General features: G+C 38.0%; 1 protein-coding gene across 1 annotated transcript; it reads left to right on the forward strand.

The window, feature by feature from the left end:
* The first annotated feature begins 2,845 nt into the window (after nucleotides 1-2,845).
* On the forward strand, nucleotides 2,846-19,861 carry LOC127642326 (protein zyg-11 homolog). The gene is made up of 16 exons (XM_052124930.1): nucleotides 2,846-3,234; nucleotides 4,856-5,021; nucleotides 7,993-8,507; nucleotides 8,902-9,147; nucleotides 9,444-9,584; nucleotides 9,696-9,872; nucleotides 10,625-10,689; nucleotides 11,462-11,561; nucleotides 13,719-13,769; nucleotides 14,412-14,573; nucleotides 14,727-14,774; nucleotides 16,269-16,466; nucleotides 16,564-16,616; nucleotides 16,887-16,984; nucleotides 17,081-17,260; nucleotides 18,167-19,861. Exons 1-16 carry the CDS (start codon nucleotides 3,232-3,234, stop codon nucleotides 18,181-18,183), a joined length of 2,220 nt encoding a protein of 739 aa, XP_051980890.1. The 5' UTR covers nucleotides 2,846-3,231; the 3' UTR covers nucleotides 18,184-19,861.
* Nucleotides 19,862-20,688: the final 827 nt, after the last annotated feature.

Consider the following 20,688-nt stretch of genomic DNA (forward strand, 5'->3'; position numbering starts at 1 on the left):
AACGGGGTTCCGTAGATCACGCCCACAGCTCCCGCCCATTTCTAGCTATATTCCTAAACCAGAGCCCTTCTACAAAACCGGAAATTGTATAACGCAGCGGTCCCATAGATATTGTCTGGACGCTACAATGGCGAGGAAACAAGAGGTCGTTCTTTTAAATGGATGTTTATGAAGGAGAAACTTCAGTGTGCGGAATAAACTGCTTTTGTGAGGAAACAGCTCATCACGTAATTAATTGACCGCCTGTCCGCTAATCTTCAACCTGTTTACACTAAACAATCGTTTTAAGATAAACTACATGTGGAGTTTATAATGCTAAAATATCTGTTTTATAAGAGAAGACACGGACAGTTTTGCAACATGTAGGTGCCAGTTTACGGCTCTCCCCGTGGTTGACCGCATGATAGAGCCGCGGAGGTTGTTATTACTTTAAATAAAATAATGTCTTCATAAGCGGCTGTGAAGGTAGAATGTAACTGTCCGTATGCCAAAGTTTCGATAGATAGATAGATAGATAGATGGATGGATGGATGGACGGACGGACGGACGGACGGACGGACGGACGGACGGACAGACAGATAAACAGATAGATAGATAGATAGATAGATAGATAGATAGATAGATAGATAGATAGATAGATAGATAGATAGATAGATATACAGTACTGTGCAAAATTCTTAGGCAAATAAGATGTTTCACAAAAACATTTGTCTTAAGGTGGTTATTTATATTTTCAGCTTTAGTATGTCAATAGGAAATATATATTTTAGACTCCCAAACATAACTTTTGCAAATAGAAAAGATTAGAACAGAAGAAGAGGGAGCCCTGCAAAAGATGGCATGGTCCCCACAAAGCACCCCACCCCTGGTGAACTGTGGTGAATTCTCCAAGAAGCTTGGAAACATCCTATCTGCCAACAACCACAAAACACTTCAGGTTCTTCTTGAAACTGCATTTGTGGATATAAAATTGACTTAAATAAAATAATATATATTTTTTTTAATTTAGAATGAAACATAAAATCTATTGAAGTATGATCCATCTTGCTATGTCTCGAAATTCCATACATATCATCAGAAAATGCAAGGTACATTGCATGCCTGCTAATATTTAGCCAAAAACTGCATTCACAAAATGAGAATTGTATTAAAACCCATAAAATGCTGTATTTTACAATATTAAAACTAAAATAGTATCCATTTCAAAACAACACAAATGGAACTTTAAACAAAACTCCTTAAAATAATTTTACAGGTTCAATACAAGTCAAGCTCAATAAACTGCATTTGTGGCATAATGTGAATCACCACAGAAACTAATTTTGAATTTAAGCAAAAGTCGAGGGTACAATGAGCCACTTACAATAGAATTGAATGGGGCCAATTTCTGGAGCATTAATTGAATCTTTGGCTGATCCTGTGATTTAATATGGCAGCCCCCATGAGCTGTTATAAGGTTACTGAAATGATTGGAGTCCTCATCGCATGATTTAAACGTATGTTGCGAAATTACTAATCATTTCGTTGAGTGCACCTTTAAGAAAAAAGCATCTGTTGGAGCAATGGCCTTGTGTTCAGTTTGGGTGTTTTGTGTTCCTTTTGTTGGAGACTGTTGATCTGTTAATAAATCTGCTAAATGACTAATTATTAAACATGCATGTAATATGGAAAGAACTGTTGCCCAGCTAAGAGATTGTTCTTAGGCAAAATTGTTATTGGTGTCTTTTCTGCTCTGATGCAATTGAAAATGATAAAGTCACCACTCCTTTAGTGATTGTTCCTGATTGGGCACTTAATCAGAGAAATCAAAGGTACTTCATTTTCAGTGTAATGCAGATAAAAACCTATTCAACCAGTACTTGAGGAATAACTCTATCATGCTGTTGGACAATGAAATGATAAGGGTGTATCTGCTTTGATGCTGAGCTTTGAGTTGTTTGTTGTTGCAGGATGAGGCATCGCCGCCGTCTCTGACCGATCTGTGCATAACCAGAATTGAATGGGGCCAATTTCTGGAGTGTTAAAAGTATCATTTGTTTAATTTAATATTTAGTCCTTTCAGATGGAAACTATTTATACATATAAATGATGCGATCCAAAGTGCATTTGAACAGTGGTGAAACACTTTTTATGATGTGTTACATTCATACGAGCAGACAGAGATGTACGTTTGAAGTACGTTTGGAGCAGAAGAAATAGAAATAAGCCTTGTGTTAATTGTCAGTTTTACACTAAGCTAAAATGCTATTTCTAGCCATTTTACATGCACATGTAACCAGCACGATCATATTTTTTTAGCAAGAAAATTCACTTGGGATCATAATTTCTTTTCTTTTTTTTTTTTGTATGATCTTTGATATTAGGTTAAAAAGTGTATTCTTGATAGTAATTTTTTTGTTTTTGTTTTCCTGTAAAAATATTTTAAAAAAATCCTTAAAACAAGATCAATTTGATTTGTCTTGTTTTAGAAACAACACTACATAAGATATTTGGGTTTTTCAGAGAATGTATTTTTAACATGTGTGTTTTGTCTTACAGAGGTTTTATATTCAAAACAAGTGAAAAAATCTACCAGTGCTGAAGAAGTAATCCAAAGTATTTAAAATACATTTCTGATTTTGAGTAATCTAACGGAATATGCTACAAATAACATTTTACAGCATGTATTCTGTAATCTGTAGTGAAATACATTTCAAAAGTAACCCTTCCAACCCTGTCCTCAAATTCATACCACGTGTTTTTTTTAAATATTTTTCTTATAATGCAAATACAAATAAAGTTTGATTTAGAACCGCTACCTTCCGTAGGCCCCACCCCCATCCCCGCCCACTCTGACGGAGAGATCCGTTTCCCGTGTAACGACCTTGTTTACTTTTCAAGACGTCGCTGCCGTTTCCTCCCGATATAAAACCCGTCAAAATGCTCATTGACATCACTTAATGAGCGGAGAACGTCAGCACGGACCGTTTCCATATTAAAGATCCACGGAAGGACAATGCGAACGAGAACAAGAGCATTCTGTGGATATCCAGCGGGCCCGTTTACTTCTAAATACCAACAAGTAGCATCTGTGAGGATTTTAAGGCAGATGATTGCAGGCTAACATACTAAGAAGCTAAAAGCTGTTCAATCTTATTGTGCGTTTCATCTACACGTCAACTTACCTGCGATCATCAACATAACACGAGTTTCTTGCATTTTGAGGCCTTTATAATCCACCTATTTGAGACCATGGTAAGACTTTCACCTTCAGATTCCAGATGATTCATTTGAACTAAATGTATCTCGTGTGTTTGATGTTAACTTGTGCATCTTGATCTTGTTAATGGATATCTGTGCTCTTCGCTTATTTTATTAAATTGATGTATTGAAAGATTGTTATACAAAGGTGGTTAGGTTTAAACCCTCCAGGAGTGATCCATGAACACATTATGCCCTTGCGCAAGATGTAAGATGTGCGCTGTAATTTTCTTAAAGGTGCACTACGTAATTGTTGTATTCGTGACGTCTTGGACAACATCACTCACACGCAATAGTTTTCAGTTGCCGATGCCATTGGATAAACTCACTATTCACTGTCTGCCGTGATTAATTTAATCCACGAGTAATCGTGTCCAATAACAGGGCGGTTTCTGATGTTAAAGGAACAGTTCCACCAAAAATTTAAATTAATAATTTACTCACCCTCATGTCTTCCCAGATATGTATGACTTTCTTTCTTCTGCTGAACACAAACAAAGATTTTTAGAAGAATAAATCTGCTCTGTTGCTAGGTCTATACATATCTTCAAATATTGTTATGATAGGTGTGGGTGAGAATCTGATAAATATGTATGTCCTTTTTTCACTTCTGAAAGTCACACATGGTGTCTGTTTCATTTCACTTTTTACATCTGAAAGTGGAGATTGATAGTAAAAAAAGGACTTCAATGTTGACCCGTTTCTTACCCACACCTATCATATCATTTCTGAAGACATGGATCACTGGAGTTTTATGGATTACTTTTTGCTGCATTTGTGTTTTTTGGACCTTCCAAATTCTGGTCGCCATTCACATATCAGCAGAAGTTCAGCAGAAGGAAGAAAGTCATACAATTCAGGGATGGCATGAGGGTGAGTAAATGATGAGAGAATTTTCATTTTTGGGTGAACTATCACTTTAACAGTCCTAGGAACCCACACTTAGACTCTCAGTCAGGGACCCCCTATAAAAAGAGGTTAGATTTACTCTGTAATGCTGTATGATGAGAATTTTAATTTTTGGGTGAACTGTCCCATTAAGCGAGTATTTGGCTGATCCTGTGATTATAATATGGCAGCCCCTATGAGCTGTTATAAAAAAAAAAAACGGCTGTTATAAGTTACTGAAATGATTGGAGTCCTCATCTCATGATTTAAACGTATGTTGCGAAATGACTAATCATTTCGTTGAGTGCACCTTTAAGAAAAAAAAGCATCTGTTGGAGCAATGGCCTTGTGTTCAGTTTGGGTGTTTTGTGTTCCTTTTGTTGGAGACTGTTGATCTGTTAATAAATCTGCTAAATGACTAATTATTAAACATGCATGTAATATGGAAAGAACTGTTGCCCAGCTAAGAGATTGTTCTTAGGCAAAATTGTTATTGGTGTCTTTTCTGCTCTGATGCAATTGAAAATGATAAAGTCACCACTCCTTTAGTGATTGTTCCTGATTGGGCACTTAATCAGAGAAATCAAAGGTACTTCATTTTCAGTGTAATGCAGATAAAAACCTATTCAACCAGTACTTGAGGAATAACTCTATCATGCTGTTGGACAATGAAATGATAAGGGTGTATCTGCTTTGATGCTGAGATTTGAGTTGTTTGTTGTTGCAGGATGAGGCATCGCCGCCGTCTCTGACCGATCTGTGCATAACTCTGGTGAGCTCCAGGCTCGAGCTCTTCTGCGAGAAGCATGATGATGGCTCTCTGTCCTTCCGCGAGCCTCTGGTCTTTCCACAGGAGCTGGCCGACCAACTGCTTTGCAAGATGGCAACTGAGGGTGAGGATGAGATTCACTGAGCTATCCTCCATTTGGAGGAATGTTTCACAAATGTGGGATATTAAAATAAAATTTTTGCATTAAGAACACCGAATACAAAATAAATAACTTCTCGAAGTAGCATTTAAAGCCATTGTTATCAAGAGAAGGACAGAAAGAACAAAATGACATTTAAATGTGTATAAGAACTGAAAGATGTAACCTCCACTTTTGGTGAAAAAAAATACATTAGAAAATTCTTTACTCACCCATAAATATTTCTAATTCAGACTGTCAAAAGTACCATAAAAGTAGTCCATTGGAAGCCATGCAATTTACAATAGTGTTGTGTTTCACTGAAAACCTTGCCTTCTGCCCAAAAGCCTCTCCAAACAAATAAAACATAATAACTGTACATAAGAACTAATTACACATGCAAGTACAACAATGCCTAAAGGTATGCTCTCTCTCCAAAGCATGCAGGCAAGAGTAACGAGATCTCATTCAGTTCCATTCTGTGTCATTTGAGCCATCATTGGCTTTCACACAGGCAGAAAATATATTTGTTTGGCCTGTCTGACTCTAATCCGTTTAAGTTTTTGTAGTCTGAACAGGACAAAAACACAAATCTGGTTTTTACAAGCCTGATCCAAACCACATTCCTCTAAAATAATGCAGATATTAGCTTTACTCTCCCAAAGAGATGTGCTAAGGTGTGGTAACACACATCAGCTGCGAGCCACCACTGTGCGATAAGTTCAAGAATGACGCAAGCAAACATTGGATGCTTCGCTACCTGCAGAAGTACAGGACAACAGGCGTCCTGTTTGGGACAAAATACAATTGGCTAAAATGCAACCGTTGTTAACCCTAGCAGCAAAAAAAAAACATTGCATATGCCACTGCTCTCGTTTTTTTAAGCCATTGTCTGTGACGAATGTAATCTTTGATACTACCCTCATGAAAACATCCATTGCTAAACTCTCACATATGGTAAATACGCAAATTTGCATCATTATGATGACAACTAACATGGACATGCTAACAAAAACGACTGCTGTCTAAAAAAAAAAAAAAAATAAATATCTGATCTGTCCACATATAACCTGCATTTTGAACAGTCAGTCTAAAAATCGGATTTGAAAATAAATTAGATTTTTCCTGCAGTGTGAACAAATCCACTGAGTCTGTGTCATGTACTTGGTGCAATCTTCTGGTGGCCACATGTAAATGGAGAGAACGATCCTCTCTGCCCATATTTGGAAGACTTCCACCTCTGGTTGCAACGATCTGAATCCTTATACGATTGGTTTAGCATTCCATGACGCTGGACAATGTACTACATTTCCGAAAAGTCATCTGATCCTGAAAAGCGAATGTGTTTTTAGCTTGATAGCACATTATGTGTACATTGTACTTTGTGTGGATTATCAAATGATCTGTGCATCCGATTACATTGTGTGTGGGCTCATTTTAAAGATAATCGCCTCTTAAGTAGTGTTATGTGATATTTTATGTTCGATTTCAGGGATTTTCCTGGCTCAAAATGAGGTGGAGGTGGTACCATACTGATCAAAAAAGTGACGTTAAGAACACGTGAACGTTGGCTTTGCATTAATACACTCCTAATGACCTGGCAACTGAATACTGAATAGATTGATCTTATCATGATGATCTCATGATGATGATGATGTTGCAAGCTGCAGACAGCGGGGGTGAGAGACAAGTGTCTCCATGTTAGTGTGCGCATCAGATGGCGGAATTTTAAATCTCTTCCGGTCTCGACTCCCGCTCCGATTGGGTCTCTTCCGCGACTGGTTGAAGTGGCTCTGACCACTCAGAGAATGACAGTTTTGAAGTATATTTACATGTCACGCTCCTGTATTATATGAACTCTAAGGATGAAATAAAGATATATCACCAAGGTGTGATCTGTGTTTCTATCAGACACTCGAGCTGTCATCATTATAGTTCAAGATCTCAAGATACGTTTAATGACATCAAGCGACTATTCGACAACGCAATTTTTTTTTATTATTATTGCAGATATTTGCTTTTACAAATGACAATCCACCAAGTGCAACGCTTGTTAGTGTTTTCCATGAAGACACCCACTAGAGATTTGTAGATCGCCGGAGCCGGCACGAAATTTGATGGAGGCGGTCGCCTAGTAATTCTCTTTGCAGGAAAAACCCTGGAGTGATTTTTCTTTAAAAAGGCGACAAATAAGGAACACCTGTTTACATGTAACATGTATGTCAAAGACACCTACTTTGCTATAACTTGCTTCTGTGAGTAAAACAAATAGGCTGGTTGTATTCTGCTTTTTGAGAGCTTTCCAACAACATGACACATGGCTATTTGATCAGTTTGATGTTTTAATCGATTACAATAAAATGTGCAGTGCTAAATTATTAATAAATTATGAAATCGGAACACTTTGGATTTGTCTGCAAATTTCATAGCATAGTTCAGTTTTTGTCATAATGCCTACATGCATTGTAAAGCACAGTTTCTAAGCTTTAAAACGATACTTGTTTTGTGTTGGTCAAGACTGTAGTTATGAATATTTTGATCATTGTTTTCTGGGCAGGCTCATCCTAGCTTAAAAGGAAGCTTCATTAAACTTAAGTACCATTATTTTATTTATTTTTTTACAAGAAAATTCTATTTTTATATTTTCATCTTTAAATGTACATTGTCAAATGAACAATAAGTGTGCAATATTACACTGATTTAATACACCTAATGTACACAACAGTAACCGTTCCCAGTTCATTTCGATTTTGTATGATTGTAAATCATTCCTCATTCCTTTTTATTTATTTTTTTTTGTTCCCTGAATAAGATTCTGTTCTTACCCACTTTAGTTGTAAGTTGTATGGTTTTTAGTGAACTAATCCTTTAAGGTGTGTGCGTGCATGTGTGCATGTTATTTTAATTATGCAAATTTAACAGAATGTAAACACTAAACGTAATTATCTTCTCACAGGCCTACTTAATGACAGTACAGTGGCAATCTTTCGAAGCGGCCAGCAGTTCCGGTTGCGTCATGCCAGCATCCGCACTGCTCGAATCTCTGCAGAGGCCTTCCATCGCGCTCTCTGCCCCCACCGCCTCGTGGAGCTAGACGCCTCACGGGTCAATGCAGACCTCACAATTGCTGATATCCTTCAGGGCCTCTCATCCAATAAATTCCTGCAGGACAGCCTGCAGCGGCTCATCCTCAATGGCCTGACCATGTCCTCTCTGGAGGAACCCAGCCGACGTTGTTTCAGTGCCATGCAAGGGCTTCGGGCACTCAGCGTGTCCAACGTTGACTTCTACGACTCAGGCTTGGTGGATGTGTGCACGCTGCCGCGTCTGGAGAGTTTGGATATCTCCAACACATCAGTGACTAACCTGACCCCGCTCCTGGGCTTGAGAAACAGGCTACGCTACCTCACCATGCACCAGCTCAAGAGGCTGGAGATGACCACAGCTCAACTGTTAGCTGTGCTGAGCCAGGTAAACCACAAATTCAGCTGTCCACTTTCTAGTGTTAATCTTGTCAACAAAATTAATAACATAAATGTTCGTTGAAAGTTTTTTTTTTTTTTTTTTTTTTTGCGCAATACGATCCGAAATGAAGTAGAGCTGGGTCAATAGGATTTTGCTTTTAAGGATGGTCTTTTACAGTTTGACACATTTAAGTCTCCCGTTAAACGGTAACCTTTAACGGTTTATTGGATATGATTAAAGTAATGAAGTCAAGAACCACTCCAGTAAGTTCAGACCAATTCAGTAAGTTGTTAGACCTATTTAAACTGATAATTCATGAGTCTTTTTACCAATTAATTAAAAACTGCCTCTTAAGCCATTCATTCCATTTCGTCATTTGGTCATTCTTCTGTTGATGCAGCTGGAGGGTTTACAGCACCTTGATATCTCAGACGATAAGCAGTTCACATCTGACGTGGCACGGCAGCTGCTGGAGACTCCTGGCATTCTGCCTCAGCTAGTGTCACTGGACGTATCCGGCCGCAAGCAGGTGACTGATGCAGCGGTCAGGGCTTTCATGGAGGCGAGACCAGGCATGACCTTTGTCGGTCTGCTGGCCACTGATGCCGGATTCTCTGACTTCTTGTCTGGAGAGGGCAGTTTAAAGGTGGGTAAATGGACACTACATTACAGGAATGGTTTAATATAATTTATGCAATCTTGATGACAATCTTTAGTCGATTTTTGTACCATTTAACTGATCACTTAGGTTTATCGCAGACTGCTTTGTACTCCATAAAGATCTATTTTTATTATTAATGGTTAAAGATTTTATAATAAACAAGAGTTCAAGTTCAGTTTTATGCAGCCTGTTTGATATTAATTGGATTATTGATTGAGCTTAGATGTTGTTTGTGATGGTTAGGCATTTAAGTTTTTGTTTTGTTTGTCGTTTTTTTTCAGGTGACTGGGGAGGCCAATGAAACGCAGATCTGCGAGGCATTAAGGAGGTACAGTGAGAGAGAGGGGTTTGTCAGAGAGGCTCTGTTCCACCTATTCAGCCTCACTCACGCTATAGAGAAATCACGACCTGACATCCTGAAGGTAAACACACATGCACACACACAAAAGAAAAAATTGATTAATCTAAAGTAACCGCATTTCTTCATACCAACCCTCACGTCCCGTCTCTTGTCTTTTTCCCCTGGTCTGCAGTTGGTAGCATTGGGAATGAAGAATCATCCAACCACGTTGAATGTTCAGCTGGCAGCAAGTGCCTGTGTGTTTAACCTCACCAAACAGGAACTGGCTTTTGGAATCCCAGTTCGACTTTTGGGGAACATCACAGAGCTCTTACTAGAAGCCATGAAGACCTTCCCCAACCACCAACAGGTACGATAAAAACAACAATGAAATCAACTTAGTTCAGTTTTAATCTGTCACCGGTGAACAGTATGTTGTAGTTTTTGTTACTGGAACCAGACTTTGTCAAGTCCATCTAAACAAATATAGTAAGAGTTTAAGAAATAACAAGAGATGTTCCAAATGAAACTGTTTTGACCTTTGACCTTTGGTCTTTTAACATGTTATACAGTTTTAATAACATACTTGTATATATTTCAGATTAAGATTTAGCCCCTCACACTGTTTTATACTAAAATTGTAGCTCTAAAATGTACCATTTATTTATTAAAAGCGCAATTGTAGCCTTATGAATTTAAGCGTTTTCAATGCAGGTGGAAAAGTTCTTCTAGATCATGGACATGGAGCTTTTCAGGTTAAGAGTTGTATAGAAATCTTTACGTTTATCATTGGTGCCCTTGGCTTATTTTTATGAATTCTATTTAATGATATGAAGAATGTATTCTATACTAGTCAGGTTACTTTTACTTGAGCAAAACTGGGCAAACACTTTGTGGGGTTTTCAACTGGAAGAATACTTCTCAAACAAAGAGTGTTTTTTTTTTTTCATCCTGAGACTCTTAGTTATTTTTATGGGGTACATTCCCTTCATAATTACCCATAATAATGCCATAGATCTTCCTGAGAAAAGGGAATGGCATTGAGAGAAGTCTACTGGTGCCAACTATGAGTGCCAGATTTCTGCTTTAACAGCCATTCTGTTTTCTTTTTTCCCTGTACAGTTGCAGAAGAACTGCCTGCTCTCTCTCTGCAGTGATCGTATCCTGCAGGAGGTTCCCTTTAACAGGTAAACACAAACATCTTGGAGACCCATTCACACATTTCATGAAGACATATGAATGTATGTGTTAAAAGTACTGTAAATACCCAAAATAGATGTAACAAACCTTTCTGTAGTACTGACTTAATTCTGTGCCGGCACGCTGTCTGTCTGAGAGGCTGCTCAATTTGAAGTGCTTTATTTAAGTGCATGCTTTGAAGAAAGCTTACGCCTCAAATGTGCTGCATGAGGATGCGCAAATGGTCACATGCACTTTGAAATCTCTGGTAGTCATTTTGAAACTTTAACACTTCGCAAAATAATTTTTGTAAAATAGGCCGCTCCAGGCTTGCATGTAAGTTTATACTATCAGCCAAAGATCTGCAATCATGTGCCGCATGCCAGAGTCCACTGTCTTCGATGCACATTTTATTGGTTTGTGGTGGTTTTAATCCCTTGAGGAAATAGTTTCATTCAGCTGACCCATTTAAAAAGATTTTTCACTAAGTCAGACAATATTAAGTTTTTAAAGTTTCTATCAAAAATAGATTTAAACTATAACAACATTGTTTTTGTATTGTTACATTGAACTATAATGTGGTCAATAAACCTGGATCTGCTACATAGCTGTGCAATTATAGAAAACTATTTAACACCTTTTGGAATGTTTGTCAACCAATTCGAGGAATCAAGATTTTAGTAGTTCTGTAGCACTATGTGTGTTATACTGCATGTAGTAGATTGATTAAAACCTCACCAGTTTATCTGGGTACATTCTGATTATATTTGTTGGTTTCAGGTTTGAAGCTGCCAAGCTGGTAATGCAGTGGCTGTGTAATCACGAAGACCAAAACATGCAGAGGATGGCCGTAGCTATTATATCCATCCTCGCTGCTAAGGTGAGCTGGCACAGACTGAGGTTGAGAACCGGTTTAACCATATAGAGGAAACGTGACTTGGGAGGCTCACAGAGAGAGTTCAGAACATTCCATCAGAGTGACAAACCATGAAATGCATTATGATTGACAGATTTGTGCCAAGTGTCACGTCAGACTGCTAATGCTTACAGTGAGGTCACAAGAGTTTATCACAGCACCTGCCAGAGTGTTGATGGTTTGAGTTCATTCTTACAGGCTTCAATTTCAAGGGATACAAATTCTGTCCGCATTTACTCACCATCATGTCATCCTTATGATGTTCCCTTATGATGAGGGAATTTTTGAATTGGTATTTTTTTTCTTCTGTAGAATAAAAATGGATGAGGATTGGGGCTGTACAGTTCCAAGGTTACAAAAAGCAGCATAAATGTCTTAGTAAAGTGGTCTATGGGCTTCTGCGCTATATTCTATGAATTGTATTTTTTTTAATATAAGAGTTTGGTATACTATGTGGACCTACTCTAACATTCACAATGCCAAGCTCCCTCCTCAGTACAGCTAAACAGTTTATGGAAATTAAGCTGCAATTTGGAGTTATTGAGAAAACGACAGTTGTGCCACAACCACGAGCACATTAACGTATGACCACCCACGTTTATGTATCAATGCTTATTCACTTCAATATAGTAATGGTACTGCTTATTGACCAATTATAATAGAGGTCATTTTGGTACAGAAAAACATCTTGTTTAATTCTAAGGGTCTAAGAGTGGGTGGAAAATGGTCATGGATAAACTATATAGTTTTTTTGTGCAAGAACCTTTGACTTAAGGCGCGGTCACATGTACCTTTGTACATCGAAATTGGAGGGCGAAGAAGGCGTGGGTGGATAATGAGCATGTGAAAAACCTGCCAAAAAAACTAAGTGCCAAACAGCCTCTGCTGCACTTTATACTCTGGAATGTGTAGAAAAAATAAACTCGCCACTAAAGCAATATCCTTGTCCAGTATGAATATTCACCAGGTGAGCGAGCATTTTCAATTAAGACATTCACAGTACAATTAAAACGAGGCTAAAGGTTTCATCTAATGTGCCACAGCTCATGTTATCTGGAGTTTTTTGACTTATGTAATGTCTTGGAAAGGCATTTTTTTTCAATGTTTCATCAGTGAAACGATCCAAAAACACTTTAAAAAACGGTATAACCCATTGCAGAGACTGTGCGTCTATCCCTCACAACCTTTGATGGGATGGTAGTCCCATCAAAAATGTTGCGGCTGTCAATAAGTCAGATGGGAGTCAAGCGCCGCACTCACCCAGGTGATTTTGTGATTTAGAGCAGTGCAGAGAAGGCGTCAAGAGCATCAAAAAGTTCTGAAATTCTCCGCTTTATACAAATGAGCTGCGGAAAACGGCGAGGCACCACCCAATCACTGTGAGCTGAAAGCAGTGACATTTATCACAAGCGCTTCAACATGCCAATTCAAACACCGCCATAGACAATGCACATTAGCTGTAACATGCCCCAAGGTAGCAGCTCTCTTGCGTGGTGAGCGGCGATGAGCAGATTTTATTTTTATTTACATTTACTGTGTCTATCTGTGTATGAAGCACCGCCCACATATGTCACTGCCAAACCAGACAACTTCCAATTTGTCAATGTGGCGAATTCGCTTGTCAAAATTCACCAATCTTAAGGCACGGCGAATTTCTGGGGGGCGGAATGCAGTCATCTCAATGGGAAGCCACTCAATATTGAATTTCGCGCTTTGGACCTCTGGTGGTGAAGAATTTCCACTCGCGGATTTCGCATGGAGTTCAAGTTTGGTGAACTTTTACAGGCAAATTCGCTGTGTTGACTAACAGGAAGTTGCTTGGTTTGCCATTTATTTCTATGTGGGTGGTGTTTCATACACCTCTTCATTGAATATTCACAATGGACAAGGATATAATTTTAGCATGAGTTGAACTTCACCTTCACAGAGTATAAAGTGCAGCTTAAAAATTTAGTTGGCAATTCGTTTTTTTGCTGGTTTCACACACGCTCAACATCCGCCCATTTCGCCGTGGGAAGATAAATGTGACCTTGTCTTAACATTATAGGAGTGCCTTTGAGAAAAAAAGTGTTGAATATGTCTACTTTAACATTTACTCTTTGTGTGTATTTCTTTTAATAGTTGTCCACTGAGCAAACCGCACAATTGGGAGCAGAGCTCTTTATCGTGAAGGTAATTTTTAATGCAGACATTAACTTTTCATGCTTAAAATGCATTCGCATATCTAGACATTAACATTAACCAAGATTGTGGGCCTGGGTAGCTCAGCAAGTAAAGACGCTGACTACCAGACCTGGAGTCGCAAGTTTGAATCCAGGGCGTGATGTGTGACTCCAGTCAGGCTTCCTAAGCAAGCAATTGGCCCTGTTGCTAGGGTGTGTAGTCGCATTGGGTTAACCTCCTTGTGGTCTTTATAATGTGCTTCTCGCTCTCAGTGGGGCACATGGTGAGTTGTGTGTGGATGCCGCAGAGAGTAGCATGGGTCTCCATATGCACTAGGTCTCCACGGTAACGCACTCAACAAGCCACGTGATTAGATGCGTGGATTTACTGTCTCAGACGCGGAGGCAACTGAGATTCATCCTCCGCCACCCCGATTGAGGCGAGTCACTACACCACCACGAGGACGTAGAGTGCATTGGGAATTGGGCATGCCAAATTGGAGAGAAAAAAACATTAACCAAGATTTATAAATTGTCTAAAAGTATTATACATAGTTTGTTCAGGCTAACTATTGTGTTACCTTATTGTGAAGCTTTACAGTTAATGCTTATAAGCTGTCTACTTGTCTCTTTAATCACTCTTCTCTTATAGCAACTTCTTCACATCGTGCGGCAAAAGACATGTCAGGTAACGGTTGACGCCACGTTAAAGTTCACGCTCAGCGCTCTGTGGAACCTCACAGATGAATCTCCCACAACTTGCAGACACTTCATAGAGAACCAGGGACTGGAGCTCTTCATCAAAGTACTGGAGGTAAATGCACATATCAAATTTCTATTGTTACACACTGAACAGATCAATCATAGCAGATGCTCGAGAATCTCATGAAATTGAGTTTTGTGTGATTTGTACAAAGAACAACTTGACTCGTAAGTGCTAATTTATAAATGTCTCTGTTTTTTCCAGTCCTTCCCATCAGAGTCGTCCATTCAACAGAAGGTCCTGGGTTTACTGGTGAGAAACATTCACAAATTTGCGTATATGTGTAGGTTTTACTGTATCACGGCTGTAATAATGATTGATATGCACTGGAGAGGGAAATGCATTTATGTTCCAGTGTTGTGCTGTGGTCTAATTTAACTGAGGCAAGTTATTGTGAAGCTGTGGGCAGCACTGATAATAATACACCTTGATGTTGCTGAGGGATTATGCTAATCGTTTCCCTTAGTTAGAAAGTATAATGAGGCCTCAGACTTTTTTACTTCACACTGAGTTAAATTTTATTCAGTGCAGTAAGGATCAGGAAGTAAACATTCATTTATTTTGTCTGTGGAGAAATAGATTTTTAATGGTAGCATATAAACCTTTGGAGACAGACCTTCCATGAGCTCCAAGGTTGTTAAGCGATAATATGCTTTTAGTCAGTGTGATTTTAATGTCTTTTTATTTAAAAACAATCCCATGAAGCATTGCAAATTACATGATCAAATTAAAACGATGTAAAAATATAAAACTGTTGATTTTAGTTGGGTGATTTATAAGTATAGAAACCATATATTTTAAGTTTACTGCAAAATGTTACGATGTATACAAACATGTATGTAGTTTGAGTGTGTAGAGTTACAGACTCAATTCGCAGTGCGTCATGGAAGTGGGCGGTCACTGCTGGACTTGTTTGGTGCTCTTTGTTAGCCGTGGTTCTCTGATTGGTGGATCTTTCTCTGCTGTATCGTGGGTATTGAAGTTGTTCACCAGCAATCCCGTAATTAAACATGATTTTTAAACAATGAATTTGAAATAACACTGACTGATGCTTCAGCAAATGCATATACAATCGATGAAGAACCTCAGAGCTCACAGTAGGTCTATCTTTAATGGTTTGTAAGTTCTCATTGAAAATCAATTAGTTTATGGAAATTTTCTATTGAGATTTTACTTCCGGAACCAGACTGTTGCGCTGTAGTCAAATTTCCAGTAAAGAACTACACTATCCAAAATCTTTAAGAGAGCTCCACCAATCAGAGAAGTCGCTGTAACCAAGAGCTTAGCAGTGACCGCCCATTCCCGCCAGTCTCGCTACACTCCCAAACGACTTGTATATTTGTTTATTTCAGAATTTCTTCCAATAAAAGTCAGTAATTTCTGGTTGTGTAGCGTAGTTTTTGGTTTGGTTATGTAATTTGCAATGCTTCATAAATTATTTTAAGACTGATTGAACTCTGTACACAGAATGCACAGTGTTGTAGCTTTTGTCATTTTTCTTATTTCTGTGTACTTTTTGCCTTATATGTTCATAATGTTGTAATTCATCTTGCAACTGGTTGGTTTGGTTCATGGCTTGGAACAATTTGGGAAAGTGGGAAAAAAATGGGAAAATGAATGGGGAAAATACTTCCGAACCAAGGCAGCTGAAAAAGTTGGCAATCACTGTTTCGCTCTATTGTAGCAATCCTCCGTCTGTGCTTTTGTCTGTTTTATCTAGTTCTAATTGGGTTTTTTTGTATGTAGAATAATATCGCTGAGGTGGGGGAGCTGCACGGCGAGCTGATGGTGCAAAGTTTTCTGGATCATATCCGTTCTCTGCTGCACAGTCCGGAGGTGGAGGTCAGCTATTTCGCCGCAGGCATCCTGGCCCACCTCACCTCACGAGGAGAGAAAGTCTGGACCCTCGACCTATACCTCAGAACCACGCTACTGGAGCAACTGGTGTGTGCTTGTGCAAATGGAAGTAAAAATATATTTGCATATTTTGTCCGATTGTCCTGACTAAAACGCTTGTACTTTATTTATCGGTCTCTCGCAGCATTCTGCAATTCTGAAGTGGCCAACGCCGGACTGTGAGATGGTAGCGTACAGGTGAGACATAACATCATCAAAAAAATGCTTTTATGTTGCAGCGCATCTTTGTATTGCATTGTTTTCACTGGCAGCACTCAAAAACAAATGTAGAGTGCGACTTGTAGTCCGATTCTCGTAGTAAGTAAAAAAATAATACTTTATAGTATTATAAAGGGTAAAATGTCTTTATTCGAATGAAAATGAGCATGTCTTTGAGGTATGTTTATTAAATCTGTGCACTTTTCAAAGGCAAATATTAAGTGCATATGTATGTTTGTGTTTTTTCAGGTCGTTTAACCCTTTCTTCCCATTATTGAAGTGCTTCCAGACCCCAGGAGTTCAGTTATGGGCTGCATGGGCCATGCAGCACGTCTGCAGCAAAAATGGTAAAGACTGGCACTATAAATAGAATGCTTCAAGCTGAGAGGCATTTTTTGTCTTTTAATAAAAAAAAATTTTCCATTGTGCCTTTGTGAATCCAGCCGGGCGTTACTGCAGCATGTTACTGGAGGAGGGAGGACTGCAGCAGCTAGAGGCCGTGAGGTCTCATTCTGAAACCCACAGCGACGTACGCCGATTGGTTGACAGCATCCTAGACAGTTTACACCATCATAGAACACGCACGGGATATACAGAGCCACCCAAAATTCACACACACAGAGGTATTTATCTTACACACACGAATGGAAGCACTAGTAAAGCTGCACAGACATGAAATATTGGAGTTTTCTGTGGGAAATTCAAATGCTTTAAATTCGATGTGAAACGTCGTTTCCAACCATTTTTTTGTTTTTTGTAATCTGATCTATTTCAGAGTGAAACAGGATTTTCCACATAAAATTATGAAGTGTAACTTTTTAATCTACCGGGAATTGATTGGATATAAAAAAAAGTGAGCGTTACATAACAGAATTGAGCCGAGGGGTTGAAAAGTGGGATTCATGGTTATCTTTAAATAATATATATATATTTTTAAGAGGCAGAGCAAATTATTACATTTTAAAGGGAGTTAAATTTCAAGATTTAAAGGCTTTTATTTTTTTAAATAAAAACCGTTTGGAACGATTCCTTTTTAACAGTTTTAATTTAAATGCGTAATTGAAGTCTTGAAATTAAATTGTTGCTATTTAAATCTTTATTGACAGATTTAATTGATTTGACGTTGGCTTTAATTAAAAAGTTTGACATCAATAATACAAATAAGTGTTGACAAATGACATTTGTTTTAAATTCTTCAAATTAATTTTTGAAATTGTAAATTTTGCTAGTTAAATCTTAAACGACTATTTGATTTGATTTGATTTTGACAATTTTTTATTTTGAAATTTACAGACTTCATATTTTTACATTATAAATACTTCAAATGTAGAACATTTGAAATTGTGTAATTTTAAATCTTAAATTTACAATTTTGAATTAATGTTGACTTATGTCGAAAAACGTCATAATTTTTTGTTTTGAAATGAAAATGATTAAAAGTCTATTTTGAATTGAATTTTGCTATTTATGGCTCAGTGAGGAGTTTTCGATCTTGTCTTATGGATTATTCCCGTTTCTCTGTTTTCCAGAAAAAAGCATTCCATGACACCGCTTATTCTCTTCTGGTCTCTGAATAGGATGCAGCAAATAAAACTGGAAGCTTTTTGTATGTGTATATGTTCACTTGTGCCCGTCTGTATGAAAACGACACTCTGCTGCCCGTCCTGTACCGAGGGGCATGTGGATGAGTCACTTTGCATCTGTTTGCACACTGTGGAATGTGTTATTTATTTGACATAAGAATAAGAAATATGTCTTTTCTCTGTGACCTGAGAAAATGTTTAATTAGATGGGCAGCAGCTAAGACTGTGTTTGTGCTGAAACGTGGGACAAGGGAGTATGTGTGTGTTTAAATGTGTATGTGCATGTCTGCATGTGTGCTAAGAGCCTGTGCAAAGCATGCTTTGTATTCATATTCAGATTTGCAACCCCATAGGAATTAAGTTTATATGACAGATTTCTGTCCCATTAGACATAAACGGCAATACTTCTACTAAACCGATTTAGAAATACATGGACTTTTAAGTTCTGTCTTATTGACATTTAGTGTGTGTGTGAGTGGTAAAATTGATCTGGTGTCTGCACGTGAGATGACTGCTTGCCATTTTTGTATACTACTTGTCAGTGCATTGGACAGCATGAATGCTTTGGGGATGATGTATTTTTTTTAGACTGTGTATGGACTGTGGCAGATGACTGTGTTATCCTTGTCTGTGTGTTGTGTTGCATGAAACAATTACGATCCACATTTAAGTTAGTTTAAAAAATGGTACAAAATATACTCAAAAGCTCAGATGGATTATTCAAAGATCCCTCAAAAACCCTGAGCTCTTCAGAAGCTGATCCATGACATTGTCGGAGCAGATTCAAATCAAAGCTTTTGCCTTCAGATTTTCTTTATTGCACATTTCTGTTGAGGCAAAGCCGGAGCTTGTCAATAATTGGATCGTTGCCTCGTAAACCACTTGGAGAAATCAAGCAGCACGCTGTGACTGTAGACGGTAAAGCGGAAGCAGGCAAACAGCACCTTGTAAAGAAGTTCAGTTCAACTCACGAAACCGAAAAGTTTGACTTACATTAACGCCAATCAGCTGTTAACTGACAAGTTCAACTGGTTTCAGCATGATTGAAAAAGTTGCAATTTACAAATGATACTTTGTTCCATCTGTATGCCAGTGAATTAATTAAGCTATTTTATATATAAATATGATGGGGGTTTTTCCATGGATGTTTATGCTTTTTTTCGTTGCATGGATTTGTTTTTGTGTTCATAACTGGGCCATGTATTACGATGAAATATTCACAACAAACGTATGCTTTGTTCCAGACGGCCTTGTGTTATGAAGCCATTTTTAAAAACTGCATGGTCTAAGTACATGCATTTTAATTTTCTTGCCAATGCACTTGGGAGACTTTTGCAACTTTAGGCAGTTTTATGCACTGCAGTGCATAACATCACTGCCTCTTTTTGGATTAAGTTTCAACGTTAAATTACATTTCATTATGTCTTAACATATCACTTCTTTAATCGGACCAAATGATTTCCAGGTTAACCAAACTCTCGTGTACATGGCCCTCTGTAAAGATGTATTTTTGCTCTGCAGTACTAGTTATTTTCCTCAGTCAGTGTTGAATGGGTTCACAGTGTCAAAGCTACAGTGTCATACTACTGCTCCTATTCCAATTTATGCAAAATCATCTGTTGGGGAATAAACAATGTAAACTTCTGCTAATGAGTCTGGTGTCCATCTTTATAAATGCATTCATTCATCCCAGATATGTATGACTTTCTTCTGCAGAACTCAAATGAAGAATATTTCAGCTCTGTATGTCCATACAATGCAAGTGAATGGTGACCAGAACTTTGAAGCTTCAAAAAGCACATAAAGGCAGCATAAAAGTAATCTATACGATTCCAGTATTGTTTTTCCATGTCTTCTGAAGTGAATAGTATGTTTTATGTCCAGAACAGACCAAAATATAACTCCTTTTTCACTATAAATTTTGACATCCGTAGTCTCCTTGGCGATCATTATTTTTAAGCTTGATTAAAATCATGATCGTGACTAAAGACTGCAATGGCAAGATGTACAGTGAAAAAGGAGTCATATTTTGGTTTGTTCTCACCCAAAACTAATTCGATCACTTCAGAAGTCTTGTATTAAACCACTGGAATTGTGTAGATTACTTTTATGCTACCTTTATGTGCTTTTTGGAGCTTCAAAGTTTTGCTTAAGTTAACGGCTCAAATAATACACAAGTTTTACAGAAGAATTAATGCTTAATTTATTCAATTTAAGCTTCACATTTCTTTCTTTAAACCCTTGAAAAATTGGCAAGTATTTTTTTTTTTCATTTATGTATTTCTCAAGTTATAGAGAATAGTCTAAGGAATTCATTTAAATTGTGATTTCTCATTCAGAAACGTTAGAAAAACTATTCTCTGTAACTTGATATGTGAAGAATACCAATTCTCTTTTTGATGACTTTAGACAGTTGCTTCAAGGCACAATGCTGCCACAACAACTGAAGTACAGTACAGAATGTGCTG

This window comes from Xyrauchen texanus, unplaced genomic scaffold (genome assembly GCF_025860055.1).
Source record: "Xyrauchen texanus isolate HMW12.3.18 unplaced genomic scaffold, RBS_HiC_50CHRs HiC_scaffold_550, whole genome shotgun sequence".
In the NCBI taxonomy this organism is placed as follows: domain Eukaryota; kingdom Metazoa; phylum Chordata; class Actinopteri; order Cypriniformes; family Catostomidae; genus Xyrauchen; species Xyrauchen texanus.